Source organism: Callospermophilus lateralis, chromosome 14 (assembly GCF_048772815.1).
Source record: "Callospermophilus lateralis isolate mCalLat2 chromosome 14, mCalLat2.hap1, whole genome shotgun sequence".
In the NCBI taxonomy this organism is placed as follows: domain Eukaryota; kingdom Metazoa; phylum Chordata; class Mammalia; order Rodentia; family Sciuridae; genus Callospermophilus; species Callospermophilus lateralis.
This window is the reverse complement of record NC_135318.1, coordinates 55,961,239-55,985,451: the sequence shown is the minus strand read 5'-3', so window position 1 is coordinate 55,985,451 and position 24,213 is coordinate 55,961,239. Positions and strand designations below refer to the sequence as shown.

The following is a 24,213-nucleotide window of genomic DNA, read 5'->3' as shown; positions in this document are numbered from 1 at the left end:
TTCAAGGACAACACTGATTTACGCAGATAAAAAGAATCTAATTTTTTTTTGTAGGAACAAACTCTTGAATGTTAAGCACATGGCTCATAAGAAATCTTAGAGATTAAAAAATTGTATAAAAAGATGTATCCCTATCATCTGAAGGTAGGTCTACTGTCCTCACTACCTGATACTGCATCTGGTGTCGCCAACCTTCTTCCTATGTATGTAGACACTGCCAATAATCTTCTCCTAAAATATCGTTTGTTGCATGTTAAAAATGTTCCATTACTTTATGAAGGACTAGAAGAGAGGCACTCAAAGGCTCCAGACACAAAGGAATGATATGGAGATAGAAATGCTAATTATGCTGATTTGATCAAGGCATGTTATATATGCGTATTGAAATACCACACTGTACCCCATAAATAAGTACAACTATTACATGTAAAGAGGAAAGAAAAATAAAATTTAAAGGTTAGAGTAAAAACCCTTTCAAGACTTTTGCAAATTTGTTCCAATCCAATCAATGTCCAGGTTCCATTATTCCTGAAACATTCCTGCTAGATAGTCAGGTATTATCATTATTGCCTCCTGAAGATGCCCGCTCTTTTCCAGCCTCTGGGAAAGAGGCAGAGGTCCTGCCATCTCCCCTCTGGTGCCACCCACCAACACCCCACTGAGCTTTCAGTGAGCTAGGTCTGCCCTACTCTCTCATGAAGACTCCCACCAGAATAATCCACCTCTGAGCTTCTAGCGGATTCGTGGTCAGCCCCAAGTCCTGCTGTTAATCATATTCTGTATTGTTGCGTTGTTCTTTTATATGTATTGTAGCTCTTGGTGCTTATATAACCAAGTGTGCTACAGTGACCCTATAAATTATTTGGAGCAAAATGCATAACTGGTCCCATATTGGACCTGATTCTTTTCTATGCTTTCCATAATTTCCACTTTCTGGCTAAGGCAGTTTGGGTTTTTGTTCCTTGCCAACCACCACATCTTCAATAGGAAAACCATCACACATTTAAGATAAAAATGTCCAACCTGAAATGGGATTATTTTTCACAGTTCTGAAAACTTATGGTCACATATATCAATGTTCCAAAAGTATACCCTGTGCACTTATTCTTTAAAAATGAGACTTAAAATATGCAGATTCCTTGGATAAACCACCACTGACAGCAATAGAATCTTCTGGGAATAGGGCCTAGGAATTGGTATTAATTCTCATGTGATTTTTATGCACATTCAAGAAAGCTTAGAGGATCATATAATGATAGGAAATGGGAAAAAAATTATTATTCTTGTGCCTTGAGTACCTATTATGTGCATGGAGAAATATTAGATATATCACCAATAATGTTAAAATCCTCCAGCAAGACTATAATGTCAGTTTAATCATCAGCCCCTTTTTACAAATAAGAAAACATACACACTGGCCTTCCAGCTGAGGGTGTAAAGACCAGCAGCATCCAAAATTTCAGCTGGTCCAAAGGCCTGGCCTGTGAATGGAAAGTGGAGAGAGAGGCTCTGGAAGCCAGTGTCTTGCTCACCTCCCAGGAGAAGGGCTACAGAATAACACGTGTGTGTGTGTGTGTGTGTGTGTGTGTGTGTGTGTGTGTATGAGGGATGGTGACTGTGCAGACTCTGGAAAACAGTGAAGCCCCGTGAGCAGTCTAACGCAGGAGTTCCCAACCTTGGCCCACCATTAGAATCAGCTAGTGTTCAGTCACAGCAGCTGATTCTAATGAGGTCAGTCAAAAGCACACCACCAGCCAGTCTGTCCAGTAGAACAAGTGAGGAGCTGCCTGAAGTTTGGCTCACTGCCTGGGTAGGGACCCCCTCACTTTTTAGTATTGCATTTTAGGGTAGAATTGGCAAAGGAGAATGGAAAGAAACATGCACGAAAGGCCAAAGGAAGATGTGGGACATGGTAGACCCAAAGATAATACGGGGGAACGTTCTCTCTAGCAGAAAAACACCAGCCTCAGAAAGAGGGGACAGGGGTATTTGTTGTAGACTGGAGATAGAATGTGCACGCACGTCCACCTCAGAGGAAGAGCTCTACTCACGGAGTGTATGATGCCCTGCAGTGCCTGGAAGCCATCATTCACTGGAAACACATGATCTTTACTGTCCGCAATCCGGGCCAGCTGAGAACACAGCAAACACACGAATCACATGGAGCCATGTCAGGAGAGGAGGTGGAGAATTTAGGAAAGCTACTGGGTCGAGGGGCCCAACCTATTTCTAGAAGCTTGAGGCATGTGAGGCCCTCGGTGGGCTCCAGGGCATCTCTGAAGAGCCTTCAGCAGTAATGAGCTTACCAGGAGCCCCTCTGGAGCAAGACTGAGGGGCAGCTCCAGCCTTTACATTTGTTTAAATACTTTTCTCCTTGGGAGCAGAGGTAAGATTGTCCAGATGGATGAACATTTGGCCTGGGTTGATATATTTATGGATTTGGGGATATGCCATTGGCTCATTTTTCTCCCATTCACCCAAATTCCTGTTGGCAACTTTATTTGAATCAAGCAGACTCAAGTTTCCTTTCAGAGCAACTTTAAAAATAGATTCAGGCTTTGGTGTTGGGTTAGGTCAATGAATGTGGACCCCTGAATTTCACTGAAACTGTTGACAAAGGAATGGACCACTGTATTTTTTAATAGCAAAAACTTTAACTGCTCCTGCTTTATGGGGCAGAAGACAGAGGGCAAAGAGAAGTTGATCTGAGAGCTTTATCCCAACCTCCATCTCTGTATAGTTTGGGGAGGGCCCCAGTCAAATTCAGTGCTGGCAGGCATGGTTTTAAAAATAGCTCTGACTGTTTTTACCAATTGCAAAAATAACACATACTCATTGTGAAAACTTAGGAAAAACTAAGAGAGTTAATATAAAAAGAAAATAAAAGTTACTCATAATCCTTCTATCTATATCTATCTTTATCAACAATTATATAAACATACATATATAGTTGTTCATACCTCTCAGTGCAAATTGCATACAAATTTATTCTAAAAGTAGCATTTACTATTATCTTCTTTGTAATTCTGTTTTATTTTCTTAATAATCATAAGCATTTACTTATGCCATTATAACAAAAAGAAATCAGGAACAATGTTGAGGAGCACTTATTTCAGTCATTAGCAAGTTTTCATGATTTACTGAAATGTACTTGTGCATCTTTTGGACCACTGGTCCAATTATTTCTGTATTTTTTTATTGACCATGCATTGTATTTTTTATAGCAAAAAAAAATTGTTGTCATTTTAATTATTCTAAAAAATGTTTTCAAGTTAATTCAGATCTGTTTTAACACCTTGGCAATTTAATGTTCACCAAGAAAGCCAACCAAGAAAGATGCTGCTTAAGTGGTTCATGTTGAAGACCCCAAGTGTTTCAAAAAGTGATTTCACATTCTTTACACATCCAATAATTCTTTCCTGCTTAGCATTTCTGGAAAAATAACCTATCTAAGGCATTTCTTTCTTGCCGATGCACCCTCTATACTGAATATATGTTCTCTATGAGTCAGTATGTTCCCACATCTGAGGAAATTCATGAACGTACCTGTGTTTCATTGAAATCTTTGACACCAACACAGTAAACGATTGCACCCAGATCTCGGGATCTGTTAGCCTGGGACAGGGAAACAAAAGACATTAGAAAGAGAAGCAGTGGCAAGAATACTCCTCTTGGATTTGTCAGACTAGATTCAACAATTAGGTATTTATTGAGCACGTATGCCAGGCATTGCACTGGAGAAACAATCTCTGTCCCCAAGAGCTCCCACTCCAGGGGGCATCCCATTCTAACCTAATGCAAGTAAGGGGAGTGATAGCTCCAGCAAAAGGTGTTGAGAAAGATCTTCTGAAGTGGAGTCTTGATGAAGGGGTTTGAAAGGCAAGAGGAAGAAAGGAAAACTGAAGGCTAAGATGAGTCATGTTAAATATTCTGAGGAAAGAACATCTTTCCATTCTTTAACAGATTTTTTTGGACACATTTTTCTTTGTAATGGCAGCATAGTATCATAAGAGAATGTGACCTTTGGGACCAGATATATCTGAGTTTGATGGCTGACTTTACTTTGTAAAGTGGTTTGGGGGTTAAATGAGATAATACAAGCACAGCTTGTTTCAGAAGGCCTAGAACAATATAGATTCTTGCATATGTCAGGATTCCCTATGAATAAGGCTTTTTTTTTCATTTCTATAAAATAAATCAGTTTAATGGTAGGTCTATATTTGAATAAGTGAACCCAATTCATTATGTTGTGTTCTCAATAATTAATCATTGAAAGGGCAATATAAGGGCTGGGGTTGTGGCTCAGCGGTAGAGCACTTGCCTAGCATGTGCGAGGCCCTGGGTTCGATCCTCAGCACCACATAAAAATAAATAAAATAAAGATATTGTGTCCAATTACAACAAAAAATAATATTTTTTTAAAAGAAAGGGCAACATAATGAATAACATTTGGGTTTAGGCTTGATTTTAATATTTGGTTTATTAAAGGCTCTGATATTTGATTTCCAGATTCTCCCATGTTTCAGAACAAAAATTGGAAATCCTTGGCTTATATAGTAGGTACTCAGTGATTAATCAATAGTGAGCATATAGTAAGTGCTCAATTTGTGCTTGTTGATTTGAATTGTGTTATCCTCCCTCCCTCCCCTAATACCCCAACCTACTTGTGTCTAACACTGAATTCGAGAAATAACAGAAACATCTCTTTTTAAAACTCATGTTAGAAACATTCCCCATGGCTTTCAGGATAAAATAAATGTTTAGATTTAGTCTAGCACCCACCTTATCTGTAACAACTCTGACTGCTCTCCTTTAGCTGGGCTTTCTATAGAATTATCAAGAATGGGAAAGCTTAATTTCTTTATATCTTCTTGAGCTTTATCTTTTTCGTAAAGCTTTCTTCTATTGGCATTGGCATTCCAAATATTTTTCCAAGTCTGTATGTGCCATACCTAAAATGCCTTTCTACTAACCCCTATTTTAAGCCACTGACACTCATTATTTATTTTATTTTCAGCTCTTCCCTTATGAGGGTTTTTACTTTATTTGGCTATTATTTCTGCATTCCCATCACATAGTTTTGACCTTAGAATATAGAAATGTATCATTTCCCAAATACTCAGGGGTGTCCGTCACATGAACTTGTGTCTTTCCCCATGCTGGGCCATCCTCTGTTCCAGTGGGAGGAGGGAGATAATGAAGCCAAACTATTTTACGGTGAGACCCCTGAGGGCAACAACAGCATCTTGCTTACCAGTGTCTCTCGTGTCTAGACAAGAGCTCAACACATGCCAAGCTCTGAGTGAACGAACGAGTACATACTTCATACTTGCAGAGGGAACTAAAATTAAACTAAATCGTAGTCGAGAGCTTGAGGCACATGTAACACTATGACAAAATCCTTTCCCAGACCCAGCAGTTCTCTCCCCCACTACCTTGTCCTTTCCTGTGTTTCTTTCTACCTTGGCCTGAGTGAGCCTGTGCATTGATGAGGCTTCATTCAGCACATTCCCACAGCTAACATGTTTCCTAACCTATACATAGAGTTCAAGTCCAAAACATGGATAAAAGGCATTTCCTAAGTGTAAATACAACTTTATAATTCCTGAGTAAACCTTTTTTTTTTTTAAGTTTAATGGAAGCTTCATTTAGAGAATTCCTTCACTTGCTTTGAAGAGTATTTTGAGAAGATAATCAAGGCAAAGAAGAAATACAGAAGGAGAGAATACAGTAAAATCTGTCACCAATTATTGTTTAACTTTGGCTCTTGGAGGGACAATCTTAAAGGTTAGCACATGTGGACAAGATTGGCTTTTACATATTTTAAGCAATTCTTTCTCTTCCTCTTGTTTTAGAAGAAAATATGAGGAAAAATGGAGGAAAAACGGTACCATTTTTTTTTTTTTTTGCTTAAAAGTATGTCAAATAGTATGTCAAAACTGCTAAAGCAATACGATGCCTTTAATAAAGGCACAATAGATATTTTTTTATCCCTCTAAGCACAAAGCAATATGCAAAATTTTGAAAGGGGAAAAACATCTACCATGTGAAAGACATAAAACTTCACTTTAAAAAATGAATTATTATGATTGTTTTTACATCTGAAACTATTTCATTCAGGGGTTTTACAGAGAACATCTATCACTTTGCCTGAGTAAAGAGGCTCATCTCAAAGAGTGCAGCCCATTTCAAAGACAAGCCCTGTTTCAAGAGTTTTGTTTGTTATATTGGGATGCTGCAGATTGAACCCGGGGCCTCGCACATGGTAAGTACATGCTCTACCACTGAGATACCTCCCTGCCCCCAGGTATGTGTTTAGACAAGGCCAGGCCATTACTTACCTCCCTCTCTGAATAGAAAAAGAGATCTTCATGGAGTTCCCCATCAGTCAATGCAATGATGACGCTTGCCGTCCTGTACCCTGCTCAAAACAACACAGACCAACTCAGTCGTCCTGCCCCCTGGGAAACCCCCTCTTAGCCCTGGCATTTGATCTCTTATCATCTCAACCACCTGGAAGTCAATATTGTGAGAAATACTATCCTTTCTTTGGGGACTGGGAAGCAATTTCAGGTTGGAGAAAACTTCATCAGAGTAGCCTCAAGGAGGCATAAATTTGGTTTCCGTGTTTCTCAGTCCCATCTCTCCAAATAGTCAGACTTGGTGAAATGGTCACTGAATCAATAACTGGCAAGAGCTCCAGTGAACCATGGGTGATTACTTTTTTGTTAGCAATGCATGTGATTGTCACCCAGGCCTCTACCACCGGGCTTACTAGTCCCTCTCACATGCTGTAGTTGACCACATACATTATCCCTTGAATGCACTTTGGCAAAAAGTAATAGGCATCATGATTCACAGGCTGACTGGAAGCGGTATGGCAGCTGGCAAAACTTATTAGAATTCTTTCAGTGTTATTTAGACTTCTAGTAACAATGCTCATGGTTGAGTTATACCAGCAAGTTTTGGTGTTCATTCTGGTTCCCTTGTATTTGTTGCAGTTTAAATGCAAACAGGAAGTGGATACTTCTACAGGCCTAGCAAGAAAAATCCCCACTACAATATTGATTTTTTAAAAGAGATTTGCTTGAGATAAACAAAGCCTACCCATGAAAGACACTGTAGTTATAATAGCTCAAACGATAACAAATTTGGTCAATATTTCTGTTGCTAGACACTCTACTAAGTATATTTTAAGCATTTTTTTATCTAAATGAAGAAATGTTTAAAACAAATTAAAATCTTGATCTTAATATATTCAAACACAGTTAATGAAGAGGCTTGGTACTCAGAGAAGGACAAGGTAACAAGATTTGACATAAAAACCCAAGACTTTACTAATCCATCCAAGCATTTACTACTTTAATGAACTCAACATGCAAAATTATTCATAGGAATTAAAGACTGTGTTCATAATGGGATCTTAATTATTTTTATGTAACTCTTATTGGCACCCCCAGGACAGTAGAATTTGATCTGGTATGTGCCATTTTCTATGCATTCTTTTTTGGTAATGGAGTGTGTATCCAAGGATTATTGACAGTATCATTCATGTCTTTTGAAATATGAAATTACTGAGACATTTTTTTTCAGAAACAAACACAGAAAAATGTTAAATATATTTTAAAATATATCTTTACTTATTTTTATGTGGTGCTGAGGATCGAACCCAGTGTCTCACACCTATGAGGCAAGTGCTCTACCACTATCTATGGCCCCAGCCCTAAATATGTCTTAATGGTAATTTATACCACAATCTTACCTTGACTGTTTTCATAATAAATCTGCTCACTGGCCTGAAAAATACATGAATAAGCCATTAGACCTACAACCACTATTTGTCACTCCAAATACCATGTTGGGTGATAGGCTGTGGGGCTGGGTATGCAGGCCTGGCCCCAGTCTTGATTCTTCGTGTAATTCACCCAGATATCAATGGGTAATATTCATGTAAAGTTCCTCTAAATTTTAATCAATACAGTTGTGATCATGGATCAATGTCTCACTTCTCAGAGTCTAGACTTGTAGAGTGCTAGACAGCAAGAAAATCCCACTTATAATACTGATTTGCTTGAGATAACAAAAGGCTTTAAGATAACAAAAGTGTCTCTTAAAGACACTGAAATTAGCTCAGTCACTATTGCTGCCATCCAACTAAGATCCCTTTGCGAATTAGGGGACTTGGGTGTGTCATGAGTCATGAGCGACATCAATCATTAGTTAACAAGGCCTTCATCAGTGTCAGTGAAGGAAGAAAGAAATTCATTTCCTTAGTTCTTTTGGATATAATTAACCAGTGCAAGTTTATAGGGAGAAAAATTGTACCATCTTGCCATTGGGTGTTATTCAGTTGCCTTAAAACATGTGCTTTATCTCATCAGTCATCCCTATGTTGACATTTCAACATCACACTTGATGCCTGGGGTTTAAAATGGTCTTTAAATTACCCTTTCAAATCCTTCATGCATGTAAGTGTCTCCTCCTGGCAGAACCTTCTGGAGTTCTTCTAGACCTTGACGGATCTGTTCCCTGAAATCCAAAGATACCCTGTTAGTCTTCTAACAACACTGCTTACTTTGCTGTTGAAAGTCTTACTTGCTGGTCATCATATTTCTGTGGCCACTGCTGTATTGCCCCCAAAGTCCCGCTAAAACCATCGAGGGAAAGTCTTTATATTACATTATCCATTTAGGGTTGGCCATAGCATAGGATGAGTGAGATTTCAAGGGCTGAGGGAAAGGTCACTTCAGCAGGAAATTCTGTTTGCTCATGAAAGTTTTCCCTCCCCATAACAGGGACAAAGTTTTCATTTGGTGCTGGAAATGAGTCTTAAAACACAACTGCTCCAGAGGGGTCCCAACAACGTACGCAAGGGCAAGTAGCTCATGTGAACCAGATAAAAAGCATGTACCAGGCAGCCAGAGGAAGGCCACCGGCAGGAGGGAGAGGCATCCAGAGCAAACTCTGCCACATGCCCGGCTACGCCAAAGGAAACCATGCAGTCAGCTTTGAAAATAAAGACCCGAGGAATCTATGCTTTCCAGGATGACCAAGAGTGTTTTCTGTGGGCTGGTGCCTGTGTTTTCTTACTCTGGTCCTTCAAGGTGATGGTGGGGGCAGGAGGAGGAAGTGGGACATGGCATGGGAAAGAGCGGGACTGGTATTGGAAAACATGAGTGGTTTGGGATCCAAGTGGAACCGTTGTGGACCATTCTCTCTGGAGAATAAGATGCCCACATTCATATCCCTGGCTTTTAAATTGCTCCACATTGTGCCCAAAATGGCCAGAGAGTATAATTTATGAAAAAAAAACAACAACAAACCATAACCTTGTTCATAAACTGTAAGCCTACGAAAGGGTTTGAAGTTGCCTTCCTCCCACTGAGGGCTCTTTAGTGGCAGAGGTGGAGGTGCAGTATTTAAATTAGGAAGGGAAGCTCCTTCTGGGTAGGAAAATAACCTAGCATTTATTGAGCATTTGCTATATTCAAAGCACTGCTCAAAGATTTCTGACTCCCCCCCTTGTGATAACCACTCAAGGTGGGGATTTCTGTATCCAATGTGGGTGAGAAAGCCTGAGCTCATAGAGGTTCAGTAGGAGAACAGAGACTTGAAGTCAAATCTGTCTGACCCCCAAAAGGCTTAAAATTTTTACTGTGTGAAGTAGTGTCCCAGAATGGAACAGTGTTGGAGAAGCAGGCAGCTCTCAATAACATCTAAAATCTACCTCATATGAAGAGCAATGGTCTTTTCTAACATCAACTGGGTATTTATGATGTTTCAGGCTCTGTTCTGAACACCTGGAATGTTATTCATCTCCTTAAGTTCTTTGAAGTAGATACCACTGTAACCTCCATTTCCCAGATAAGGAAACTGCATCAGAGAGAGAGAGGTTAAGAAATTTGTCCAAGGCCTCTCAGCTCACCAGTGGCAGAGGTGGGATTTAATCCCAGAGGTCCTGCTCTCAATTGGTGTGAAAAACTCTATCTTGAATGAATGAATGAATGAATGAAACATTAGAGTTCATCCTGGTAATGCTTGGGGAGAAATTCCAATGAAAAACCAACCTCATGTGAAAACAGATGTGATGGTAGCCACAGGCGAGGCTGGATCACCTGACTGGTGGAGATTTTAAAAGACAGACTGAAAAAGGCTTAGCTGAGGCCTGTCCCTAGGCTGCAGATCCTTCAATGGTGGAATATTTAAGATGACTTCACTCAGACTTGGGGAAATGTACTGATTGTTGTCTGTTATCTTATCAGTGCTCAGATATTGAACCACATTCCCAGCTGCCCCAGGCAGAACTGGAAGGCTTCCTTGAACCTCTAGGCAGACTCTTCTCTTTCCTATTCTCCAACATTTGCCAGCAGCACATTCCGGTGTTCTACTGCAAACATATCTAGACCATGGATTGCTTCTCTATCTCTTCTGACAACAACATGGTCTGGGGCATCGTCATCTCTTGCTTAGATCACTGGGACTTGCCCTCTTGTCCCCTTTAAAATATACATGGAGTCTTTCTAAAACACACACCAACTCATGCCATTCCCTCCCTTACTCAAAATACTTCAGTAACGGTCCATTATATTTGGGAGCTCTTCCCAAATCCTTCATGGGGACTTGCAATGTCTACATGGGATGTTTCCTGCCTCCCTGCCCACCCTCATCTTGTACCCCTTTACCCCTAATTCCTTCCGTCACTTTGCTCTTCCCATGCTCCTTTCTGTGACAGATCCTTCTTATCAGCAATCACCGCTGCCCGAGAAACAGGTTATAGGGCTACTTATTTTCTCTGTGATGATGGGTATCAAACCGACGGCCTCACATATGTTAGGCAAGCACTGAGCTACTCTCCCATAGGGCTAATTCTTACCCAAATTTCAGTTCCAGCTTAAATGTCAATTGCTCAAAGTAGCCTTCCCCAATCTAAATGATCTCCCTCTATTAGACGTTCTCATGGGATCCCATAACTTTCACTTTATGACACTTTGAACATTTTGTAACCCATAATATTTAAGTAGGTAATTATTTATATAGTGTTTTCCCCCACCTAGTTTTAGACTTTAAACCCCATCAGAGCTGGACCATGTGCATTTGGGTCCCCACTATAGCTTGTGGGTCCACTGGAGTGCCTGAAACAAAATAGACGTTCAACAAATATTGAAGTGGTGGATGGAAGGAATGAACATCTCCATTGTTAATCACCCTGGGAAGAGGTCAATCTAGGGAAAGGGATGAAGAACTTTACTTGGCCATGTGGAGGAAGGTCAAGCAGAAGCTGGCCTGGTAACTGGCATCAGGACAAATCTGGGTCCTTTCAATGGTTAAAACGTTCTTTGTATTGTATTCATTATATTACCTCCAATATAACCCAACAAAAAGCACAGTTAAATTTCAACTCTGTTATTTGGTAATGAGAAACAGGAAACATCCCATGCAGCCTGAGGAGAGATAAAGAAAAGAGCTATGTCCTTCCCCAAGGCCATTGGGGCGGGGAGTGGATGGCATGAGCAGTCATTTGGCAGAGGGCCGCCCTGTCCTGGCAATTCCATGAGGGTCTCAGCAGCAGAGGCAGTGGCAAAGCGACATGAAGGTGAGTCTGGGATAGGAAAATCAGGGTCTGTTTCTGTTCCTGAGCACACAGACATAGCACCACAAAATCTTGCAGAACAGTGGGGGGCCCTACTAGAGAGGGGGTAATTTCTGACAACTAGGTAGGAGAAGATTGGGCACTAAAAGTATATATGATCTTATTCTTTGGCTATGGACTAGTGAGATCTGAGAACATTTTGGTAACACAAAAACTGGAAGACCGTGTTAAGACTGAAGTTTTTAAAAATAGGGTTAAAAAGGGGGGGCATATTGGGGGTGTGGAAAAGGTTCTTTGGCTTCACTATATTTTTTCCCTGCCAAATAAAGTCTGGGAACTGGGGTATTTTTCTCTAAGCCTACTTCCTTTCCTTTATAAGCATTTTCTTGAGCTTTCTTTCTTTCTTTTTGTACCAGAACAAGCAAAGGCTGTTTTGGAAAATGTCCTTATCCTTGATGCTTTGTGTCTGTTGAGATAGGAGCTCATGAACTGGGAGCAGCGATCACAACTTCCCGATATACCAGTTTCTTAAGAGATCACGTAGCTCGTGGCCCTACCTCCTCACTCCCAGCCTGTTTTTTAAGCACCCACAACATTTAGACAAACAAAACAGATGGTTTCATGGGAATCGTAGGTCTGTTTTAATTCTGGGACACCAGAACTATTACTAAAGGTCTATTCTTTGCACTCTCTTAGAAACCAGAAAATTGGGAGAGAGATCTTTTAAAGGATGATAAGAACTTCTCTGAGAACTCAGTTATTTCCAGATGCAATGTTATCTTCCTGGGAAACGAGACAGGCTGAAAATCCTAGGAGAGAAACTGCTATTAAAAGGTCTTAATTTTCCTTGGTGGTTTCACATGTCTGCCACTGTTCTTACTTAGGAGCTGAGGGTTTTCAGGCCACTGTCTTATGTTTCTTTTGTGACTCCCACAACACTTAATAATGGGCACAGAGTTGGTGATTGCTAAAGGAATTATTCCATTTTGGGTACATCATTTGTTCACTGCCACTACTATGTTTCTGAGCACATGTTTTGCACCAAGCATGCTTGTTTGTAGGGATAGCGGATGGGGAGAATCAATCACGTTATCTTCTGGACTTTTTTGTTGATCTGGGAATTTTTCTACACTTTAGGAAGATTATGTTCTGGGATTTGGGTTGTGCTGTGACATTTTGATAATATTTGCTGATGAAAGCCTTAACACATACATGCATGTCAAAAAGCACTTCAACAAATATCCTACTGATACTCCCACTGCAAAAACCCCCCTTGGGCTCATGAAGCATTTAGCGTGTTTTTCCCCTACAAAAACCACCTCCACCCCCACTCCCCAAATAACCCGACATCAGCTCTGCATTGTCAACGTTCTTGTCTCTTGTACAAGAATGTCCATGGACTTGAACTTTTCTGAAGTTCCTCACAGTTTTTGGCTTTGGAGTCTCAGCTTGTATAGAAACACAGGTTGAGATTTATTACCACTAACCTTCCTCTAACGATATTTCCAGATGGCCAATGGCTGTAGGCCCTTGACTGAAAATCAAAATGTGTGAACAGAATAGAAAACACAGATTAAAAACAAATTGCTGCTACTTTTGGAGTAATGAAGTTCTACAAACAAACAAATAAACAACAACCTGTTTTTATTTGTTTATAATTTATGTAAATCATAATTTCTTTGGGGGTTTTTATTAAGGATAGATCAAGATGATTTGTGATAAGGTGCATGCTGAACCAAGCCTTTCTCTATATTTTTAAATGAGATACAATTTAAATATAGCATATATATGCACAGAGTTTGTTTTCCTACTTTATAATTGTTGAGTTCATTTCTATAAAGGTGTTCATGGTATTTCTTTATCTTTTACCATCTGTAGGATCTGTAGTAATAGCCCCCTTTCTATTCCTGGTATTATTTGTGAATTGTATTTTCTGTCCTGCTTTAGAAATCTAGGAATTTGTCAATTTATTTTTTAAAATACTCAAATTTATGCTTTGTAGCTTTCTCTACTTTCTATTTTCAATTTTCTTTTCTCATTTACTATGATTTTGATAGGTTCTTCATTTTTAGCTTCATAAATTAAAGAAGGAAATCATTGGTTTCAAATCTTTTAAGCTGTTCTTTTTTTCCTAAGCACTGTGTTAGCTGCAGCCCACAAATGCCAGCATGTTAGGGTTTTATTATCATTCAGTTGGAAACACTTTCCAATTTCCCTTGTGATTTTTCTTTGACACATGGCTTGCTTTTGACACATGGATCTTCTTTGATTACTTCTTATCTCTAGTAAATTCTTTTTATCTCAGCATTGACTTTGTCTAAAATCAGTGCAGCCATTGCAATGTTACCATGATTAGCATCTGCACAGTATACCTTTTTCTATTCTTTCACTTTACCCTCACCATATTTACATTTAAAGCGAGTGTCCTATAATTCTTATATAAGAGTGCAGTGAATTGTTTCGCTAATGCCCCCAGAGACCACACCTTCCAGAATTCCTGTCTGTGAATAGTCTTCTCCTACACTGCCTCTGCACTTGGCCATGTCACTTGTGTTGGCCTAGGAGGCATCAGTAGATATGACAAAAGCCAAGACACCTGTTCATGGGAGTTCACCATCATGGAATGTTACAGCCACCAAGGAGGAAACCTGGTCTTCTAGCTTCCTTGGGAATGGAAGCCCATATTGAAGGAATGATCCTCCACCCTCTCGGATGTATTATCTTTCCTAGCGCAGCCAAATCTCCTCACCAGAGAATCCTACAGAAAATAAAGTTGCATAAACAAGTCCAGGTGAAACCAGCACAAGATATTAATATTTCAAACTAATAATACTTGTGGTTTTTTTTAATGCAGCAATTGATGAAGGATATATTGGCTCTTGCTTCTTCATCTAGTATGGCATTCTCTGCTTTTTAATTGGAATATTTTGTTCACTTTATATCTATTGCAAATATTTACAGGGCTGAGATTGAAATTACATCACTCTATCTTGTCATTTACTTGGTAATGATCACTTCGTTTCTCTTTTCCTATGTTCTTTTGCATTGATTAAGATTTCTTCTAATATCAACTATGGACTTTTTAAAAGCATAAAGCTATATATAGCTATTGTTATCTCCTTCTCATTTTTCTTCTTTAGCAATTGCTTTATGGATTACAATATGTAATATTTTGATACCTCTCAGATAAGGGACAACCCTCTAATATTATATACATCTATATAACTCCCTCTCCTCTTTTGTGCTATTATTGTCATACATTTTATTTCTATATTTGTAATGAACTCCAGAATATACTAGTCCCTTCTTATCTTCCAGAGCTTTGCTCTAAGACCAGTAGAGGCCTGAAACCTCTGATAGTGCTGAACCATAATATATATGAACTATGCATATATAACTATAGGTATGTTTTTTTCCCATGCATACGGATGCAGTTTGTCCGATACATTTTATATTCTTCAATCCAAATTTGTTCCTGAATCCATGCAATCAACTTTACTTGCAGTAAGTAGTTGGGGTCACTCATTTCAGGGGATCTCTTGCTGACGTCTTCATATAGGCTCTATGCTTTCTTGCACAACATGATGTCATTATCATTTGGAACATATTTTCTTTTTATGTTTTCCACCCCTAAATTTAATGCCTTTTCCATCTTAACATACGTACGCTTATGCACGATGACTATAACGTTTGCAATTTGAGGTATAACAGCAAGACCGGCAAAAATTTCTTATTCTTTCTTCACAATTTCACATGCAGAAGATTTGTTCTTACTATAGATCTTAATAAACTCAGCATACAATTTTTTTTTCTTATGAACTTTTAACTTTTCACCCAAAGGCAGCTCTTTGTGGCTTCTCTTTCACATATTTCAAATAGCTAGCATCACTATTCTTGCATCTTGGGGGCATTATTTAAGTAAAATAAGGGTTAGTTGAACAAAAGCACTGTAATAATCACTACAGGCAATCTGACAGTTGAAAGAGCTAAGTGACTATTGGGTGGGTAGTATACAAAGTGTGGATACACTGGCCACACATGATTCACATCGATGGCAGGATGAAAGCAGGATAGAGCAAGATTTCATCACATTATTCAGAAAGGCACATGATTTAAGACTCATGAATTACTTCTGGAATTTTCCACTTAATATTTTCAGATCAGTTGACTTCGGTAACTGAAACCAGGGAAAACAAACCATAGGTAGAGTGGGGGCAGGGTTGACTACTGTACAGTGTTAGTGTTTCTGTTTTAAACAGTAAATTGTCCCTTTATCAAATTAAGAAAAGATAAACAATAGCCTTTTAGATTTTCCTAAATATTGATCATTTCTTAGACTCTCTTCTTCCCTGCCACTTCTTCTTTCTCCTCCTCCTCTCCCTCCCCTCTCCTCCTCTTCTTCTTCCTCTCTTCTTCTTCTTTTCCCCTTTTCCTTCTCACACCTAATTTTCACCTAGTGTCAATTTCCTTTGGCCTGAAGAATTCCATTACCCATTGTTTTTATTCTTCTTGTTTTTTTTTTATTTTTGTAGTGTAGATTTGTAAGAATTCTCTTATCAGCAAATGAAAATGCAGTTTTCCCTGAAAATGTTTTAATATTGCCTTCAATTAAAGATATTGTAGCTGAAAATAGAACTCTAAATTGACTTTTTTTCTTTCATCTTTTTAAAGACATTGGTCCTTTGTCTTTGTATATTTTTTATGAACATAAGTTGTTATTCTCAATATTGTTCCTGTTTGCAAAAGGTCTTTTGCACTTCTCCTCTGGTTGTTTTTAATTTTTTTTCAGAAATTTGACTCTGAAGCATTTAGGTGATGTTTTCTTTGTATCTGTCCTGCTTAGAAGTTGTTGAGATTCTTGGATCTAACTGGGGAGTACCATGATTGATGTTCTGATTATACAAGTATCAGACAACTTGATATCAGCCCAAAAATCATAGGACCTGATATATTCTTTTCCTCTAATGCCCAAATCTTCCCCTTTCCTCTTTCAGTTTGGATAATTTCTATTTACTTGTTTCTAAATTCACAGTCTCTTCCCTGCTGTATCCAATCTGCTTTTAAGCCCATCAAATGAATTTTTTTTTACTCAGATATTATATTTTTGAGTTCCAGTTTTCACTTAGTTCTTTGAGTTTTTCTTATCTATCTTTCCCAGTTCTAGTCATCTTTTTTTTCTGTGAATTCTTTAGTATTTGTTGTAATGGTTGCTTTAAAGTCCCTGTATGCTAATGCCAATAACTGAGCCATGATCTGTGGTTTGCTTCTATTACTGTGTTTTTCTTTACTATGGGTCACATTTCCTTGCTCCTTCCCACAGTCATAATCATTTAATTTGTGTTTTATACACTGTGCATAAAAAAACCTGTGGGGGTTTATTTACAATATAAATTTTTTTGTTGTTGTTTCCTCACTACAGAGTGTAAGCCCTTTATTGTTTGTGAGCTGGGGTGAGGGACTGGTCACTTAAATTCCTCCTTGAGTTAGGCAGAGCTTGGGCAGGGCCGCAGCTCTAATTAGGATGTGCTCCCTGTTATTAGTCCAACCCTTGGCCTTCTGCCCTCCCTGCTTGTGTGCTCTTTTCAGTATTTAAGTTGGGGTTGGGTTAGGTGCAGCTTCAGATGTTTTTTCCTGACCCTTTCATTCAACTCTGGTAAGAATCTAGAAAATCTAAGTACTTCAAGAACCCACGTGACTAAGAGATTTCTTTCTACTTTCATCAATTCTTTCACTGCTATTTTCTTTGAAAAAATGTCAGAGGTGTGGGTGCGTGGTGAGTCTGTGAGGCTGAGATTTCTTTTCTCATTTCAGAGTCTGGCCCATCCTCCAGGCATGCTGATTTTTCTTTATCTCTGTTCATGGTAGACCTACTCTCCCAACTGCCCATCCCACACCAGCCATCCAACCTCAAATATGGCGGCTTCGGTGGATCTCTGATGAGCTATAACAGGCTTGTTTCCCTCTAATTCAGTTCATCGGTGCTTCCTGTGTCTTGGCCAGCCCCATGGAAACATATGAATTTTATTTTGTCTGGGCCATTCTGGTTGACCATGGAAATGAAGGTTTTTCACATCCCTCCATATCCTAACCAGAAGCAGACGAACCATACAGGCTACTAAATATTTGCACATTTGTTTCAAGGGAGGAAGCAAAACACGAGGGGCTGATCACCAGCATAGTAATATAATTCAGTATGTCTCATCTTTAAAAAAAAATCCTCTTTGACCCCACATATTCCCATACCACCCCTCTTCATGACATAGTTTCTTAAAATTCAGTTCCTAACTTTCCTGCCTCTCCAGACGAGGCCTCTCATTTAGTGATCTCTGGCTGTTCACACTGAAGGAGCAAGACCAAAAGACATGTGGGCAGCTCCACGGGTATGGTGGGGCATGTCAATGGGTGGATGACTGGATTTTGCAAACAATCTTTTTTTTTGCTGAGGATCTTCAAGGATCAGTGTAGGGACATTTTTTTTTTCCTCTAGGACTTTTATTTTTATAAGGAAGTAGTTTTCACACTCTTTCCTTAGGTGTCCAGTCTGGAATTGGGCAAGAGGGGAGGCTGGAAGCAGTGACATTTGTTATGCAGATGTTTCCATGATCATGTCTGAGCCTGGTGTCCCTAACCACGAAACAGATATTTCTTGTGCGGTTTTGCCAGGGACTATGCTTCTCCTCCCTGGTGGAGGTGGAGAAGGGGTAATCCTTAGACTGCAAGCAGGAGGTGAGAGGGTTGGTGGCCTGCAGTTTGACTACCCCATTGTCACTCTAGTCCTTTGAGCTTTCCAGGCATCTGAGAGGCTTCTCAGTTTATTCCTCTTTTGTGACATTTGATGTTTCTCCATGCTGCCCCATCATTTATCACTCTCCTATCTCCTTCTGCCCTCAGACGTAGTGTTTTTATGATTTAAATGTTTCTTGGTTCCTTCAGTGATGAGCTTTGTGTTTTTGCTTTAAGTTGTTCATTCCAGAATCCCTGGTTTGGGGTGTGCTTTCTTTTAGAGAAAGGGATGAAAATATCTTTATTCCTCATTTTCAAATTCAGAGTCTTCGACTCTCCTGCTGACTTTCGTGTCCACAGCACTAAGACTTCTCCTGTCAAGGTTCTCACACTGCCAACCCAGTGGTCACTTCTCTGGCTTCATCTTATGCTACTTCTTGCCGCATGGCCCATGTGACTCCTCCATCACCTAAAACTGCTTTCTTCTCTTGATTTGCATGGCACCATGCTCTTTCTTACCTCACTAGTTGTTTCTCAGATTTCTATGTAGACTTTTCCTTCTCTTCTAGAATTTTAAAGGTTGGAATGTTCTAGAACTCAGCAACCTACCCACCCCCATTCTCACACCTACACTATTGTGCAAGGTAATCATTTTCCCCCTGGCTTCAATACCAAAGTCTATTCAAAGTGGCACCGACTTCTGTGGAAGATTCGTGACTGAATTCCAGTTTCATCACTTCTGAGCTATGCCAGCTAACCTCCCTGAACTTGAGTTTTCTCAAATGTTCAACAGAAGTATAGAACTCTAGGATCTATCAAGTCTCAGAGTACTACACCTAATATTAGGTGGGGACCACAGAGAGTGAACAGAAACAGAATCTGGGCATCTGCTGGAAACTGAAAAGTCCACACTGAGCAGATAGGAGTAGCCCATGATGGAGAACTTAAGTTCACCAAAAAGAGCCCATCAAGGAATTTCCAAAGGTTGCAGCCTAAGCTAACTAAAAGGACAGGAGGGATAGTTTACTCACAGGGTGATACATTTGTTCAAACTCCTCTTTATTTAGCTCTTTTATGTGCAATGGTTTCACCACGTGATTTCTTGTGGTTCCGTTTGACTTTTGAAACACACCATGTAAGATCTTCCCTATCCCTGACTCTTTTCCTCAGCTCAGCCACAGTTTGCAAGCGATGAGAGTTATGGAGAGTGAACTCTATTTTCAGGATTGCACAAATGTGTAGTTTTCTCTTATGAGAACCTTCAGTTCTATGCTCCTGTGAGTTCAAGATCTCTCCTGCTGCTGGTGGGCATATAGAATGATCAGCATGATGGACTGGAGTTCAGTGCCAATGACCACAGTGAGGGTTGGAGGGGCACAAAAGAGTGGCAGTCTGACAAGTCCTGCACAGCAGAGACTGGTGGACCCAGCATCAGCTTCTGGGATGGAAGCTGGGAAAGATAGCCCTAAGGTGGATGACAGGCAAGAGTCTTCTGTTGTGGCCAGACCACGTCTGTTTAGTGTAGGCCAGCACAGACTGTAGTTCTCTACCAATGAGAGTGTTTTTCTATCACCTTTACAGCAACACTGGACTGCAAAGATGTGGAAGTGGAAAGGAACATACTAGATCCATATCAGATAACCTCATCCATAAGTCACATGTGGGCATTATCTGTTTGTGAAGAAGAGTTGGGAGATAATATCAAGATATAGAGGGTGTGGGACAACAAGAATTCTTACAAATCACTCTGGGAATGAAAACTGGTGCAACCCTTTGAAGATCAATGAAGTAATACCTAGTGAAATTATATAATCACATACCCTTAGACCTAGAAATTCCCTAGGTATATAACATAAAGAAATTCTTGCTTCTGCCCACCTCTACCCCTCAACGGGACACAAGTACAAGAAGGTCCTCTGCAGCATTGTTTATAATAGCAGAAAGCAGGAAACAAACTAATTGTCCACAAATAGGAGAACATAGAAGGTACAAGGTGGTTCATCCTCACAATAGAATCTAATTCATTAGAAAAGGATACGATAGTTCAAATAAGCTAAGCACATAGATCTACATGGAAAAGGTCTCAAAAACATGAAGTTAAGTGTGAAAAATAAATTCAAGAAAAATACATACATTATGAGCATATTCTTTAATATGAAAAAATATTTATGGGTATATAAAAGTATACATCTATTAAAATTAAAGACCCCAAATTCAAGATAGTGATTATCTTTGCTGAAAAGAGAGGAGGGAACATGTATGTACAGGGTATTACCTGTAATACCTTACTTCACAAGCATGGTGGTGGGTAAAGGGGTTTCATTTACTTTTTTTCCATACTTTTGTTACACCTCAAATATTTAATAATTTTAAGATACTTGTTGAGGTGAGAACAGGGTGGAATATGGAGTTTGTGAGGAGTCATTCAGGGTATCTCTCAGGCAGCACTAAGACCAAGCCTCAGAGCCCATTCCGTTGGCTGCTAGGTGTAAAGAGTCAGGTGATGTGGGAGTGTCACTGTCTGATGTTGTTTTTGTTGAAAACAAAAAGTTTCCTGGTTTGGGCTGCCACCTTTGGATATGAGAATGCCAGCATGCTTTGGTTCTGTTGACAACTTTGAAATTTGTCTTTCTCCTTTCAACCAGACAACAGAAATGTTTCTGGTTGTTACTCTGTCAGTTTTCTTTCCTTCTTTCTTTCTTTTTCTTTATTTGTCTGTATTTGCCACATGAGGAATAGCAGGTGGATCAATAAGAAATATTTCCTGAGCACCTCTTTTGTGTCAGGGTGTCAGCTGGGCACTTTCCATACGTTTATTTGCAAAAGCCTCACACCGTATGGTGGGCATTATTATTTTCACTAAACTATGAGAAAACAGATCCAGAGAAATGCAGTGACATGCACAGAGTGGTGGAGCCCAGACTGGAACCCCTACCGGATCCTGGTGCAAAGTCCGTATTCTGGTTATTTCATCTGTAGCGTGCAAACTTGGTATGTAACAGTGCGCTTTACCCAAAGACATGAAGGACACATTTTTTTTTTCCCTAGAGTTTGTAACAGTGTGCTTTACCCAAAGACATGAAGAACACATTTTTCTTTTCTGGAGCATAAATCATACTTCAAAATTGAGAAAGAACTCAATGTAAGTTTTATATAATATAAAATATTGGCATATTATGCAACTGAATATAAATACACATGAATTTTTGAGATAAAGAACTCTGAAGAAATTCCGTCCTTTCAAGACTATATCACATGATACCCTGGGGCCCCAAGAGGGGATTTGTTCTTTCTTCTACCAACCGAAGGACTCCAGAGGAAAAGTTTGAGAAACACGAGATCACACCCTCACAAGTCAGCGTGTTCCAGATCCATTAAGCTACCCGAGGTGGGTTCTTGTTATTGTTGTCATGATTCAACCTGGAGAGCTTTCAGACAAAATGTCTTCTGAAGACAATGTCTGTATTTTCTTGACTATTAGACAGCAATTTTTATCTGGCCTCATGCTCAAGCAGAACTTTCTACCACTACCTTTTTACAGGGGCAGACAAGATAAATGTTAAAAACTTCAGAGAAGGGCATGAACCAGGGAGGACAGGGTCTCGTTTTTGAAAAACTGTTGAATATGCTGTGATAACTCGAGATGCGGTTTGTCTAGGTACTTATCAAAATCACTAACAACCACTATGCTAGTAACAACTGCTTATTGAGCACTTACTACATGTCTGCATTGATAATTCTTCCCAAAACTTTGTTGGGTCGGGACAATCTATCATTATATTCATTTTTATAGATTAAAAAAAATGTAGAGCACAGAGAGGTAAGAAATTTGTTCATGGACTTTCAATAACCAGAACAAGAGAATAAATAAATCCCCCCACTGCTTTGCCATTTCTCTGAATTTTGCCATGAAGCCCTCTCACCACTGAATGCATACTACCTCAACATGGAATGAATCCAAGTTCTTTCAAGCACTAAATATCTGATGACTCTTCTCTCTCGTTGTTTTTAAATTTAGAAAAGGCTTTGGGAACTCTGTCTCTTGGTAATGGCAACCTGTAATCATTCTGCTCCAGGAATCAAGTGATGCGTCCAGAATATGTCATTTTCCCCTGTGACACTAATGTCAAAACCACACTCTCAACCAAACCAAAGGATGACTGAGAGGGAGAGAGAAGTGTGGTCTCTCGGTTTCCACTCAGCAGCTGGAGCCAAGCATTCTTGGCTTGCGCTCTGCCTCCTTAAGCAATAAGCAGGATCCTGCACCTCTTCACCCATCTGTGAAATGCTGATGCCACCTCTTTTTTACCTCAACGCGAGGAACATTTCCAAGCGCCAGCTTTCAAGACCATGAAGATGAAATGGGTGGCAGGCCTGGGCTTTCAGGGAACTGTTTCCCTGAAGAAGTCAAAAAGCGTCTGGGTAGTGAATTGTGTGCTCTTGGATTTGTTTTTTTAAACAAGTTTAAAATTGTACATAATAGTAAAATTGTGGGAAATCAAATAACATGGTGAGTAAGCAATCCACATGGCCTCTGGGGAGAAACGCTTCCTGGATCAAACCCAGGCCCCTACACTTGTACAGCAGAATGGCCTTGAGGCTTCTGTCTCACGATCCCCAACTCTAATACATAAAATAAATGGAGAGATTCTCATAATAATCTTGTTAGGTGGGTACAATTATTTTTCATTATTATAGATGAGGAAAATATTCCAGGTTATTGGTACATAGTAAGCCCTTAATAAAAGATTATATATGGCTACACACCTATGTATATGTATGTGCACATGCATATACCTATATATAAAAGCAATGTGTACTAGGTAGCTATGGTAAATGATGGAAAATCACTGGGTTTAGTGTTTTAAATTTTGTGAATAAAGCAAAAACCTGGGCTGTCTCTGAGAATATGAATGAATTGGGGCAAATAGCTCAATCTCTTCGGGAATCGTTTTTCTCAGTGGTAAAGTGAGGTCAGTGGGCTGGGTAAAATAAAGTAATTCTTTGGCACATGGTTGTTTTGTTATGCTTTGTTTTTCAATCTTGCAAAGTTTGGAAGAAAGACATTTCCAGTCAAAGATAGTGATCTCGGTCTACCCATTTTAACTCTCACTTCTCTTTCCAAATTATGTAGATAAAAAAAAAAAAAAATCTAGGGCAATCAAGAAAATGTTTTTCTCACTGTTGGCAGATAGGCAGGGGTGTCACAGTCATGGCACAAGCAGAACTGCTGAGATCAGAGTGAGGGAAAGACACCCTACCCTGGAATTCCAGGTCATGAGAAGGGAGTGGGGAGTTCTCCAGAGGGATCCAATGCCTGTATCTGACCATCTTCATCTGGGTTCCATTTCTTTACTTTGGAAAAACTGCTGGGTCTCTAAGAAAAAATTACACTACCTCTGAATTTACCCGTTTTCTTTCGCCTGAGATCATAACATTTTCAATCATGAACTTGCATAGTATCTAACATAAGCCACCCTAAGTCCTGGTACTGAAAAGCCCCAATGGTTCCTTTCTTTGGGAAAAGTCTCAGAAACTGGGCAGAAAGACCCAATTTAGGAATTTGAGAAAAAATTTCTTTGAAATAAACTCACGTTAGAAACAGAGGGGTACAAACGAATTCTAATTCATATTTATGATGAAGACATTCCATTTCTAAAACAAGAGCAAGGTCACACACACACAGGGTAAAACTAAGGAGGAAGAAAGTATTTGTAGAGATGAAGGATATTTATCAGTTGAAAATGCAAAGTGGTGAAAAGTCAAATACTACAAGAACGAAAGAAGAAAAGAAAAGAAACAATTCAAATTAATAAATTAGAGAACCAGTAAGAATTCTATACCCTGAACTTAGAGGAAAAATGATAGATTAAAAATTAGAATATAAAAGAGATCTTGAT

At 39.4% G+C, this 24,213-nt stretch overlaps 1 protein-coding gene across 1 annotated transcript in view; it reads right to left on the bottom strand.

The window, feature by feature from the left end:
• The window catches only part of Antxr1 (ANTXR cell adhesion molecule 1), a 226,760-nt gene that overhangs the window by 161,180 nt on the left and 41,367 nt on the right, over nt 1-24,213 (bottom strand). Inside the window, exons 4-8 of the mRNA XM_076833319.2 lie at nt 8,448-8,529; nt 7,763-7,796; nt 6,342-6,421; nt 3,547-3,615; nt 2,052-2,132 (exon numbers count right to left, since the gene is read on the bottom strand). Coding sequence (XP_076689434.2) covers nt 2,052-2,132; nt 3,547-3,615; nt 6,342-6,421; nt 7,763-7,796; nt 8,448-8,529 — 346 coding nt within the window. The remainder of the gene's footprint in view (nt 1-2,051; nt 2,133-3,546; nt 3,616-6,341; nt 6,422-7,762; nt 7,797-8,447; nt 8,530-24,213) is intronic.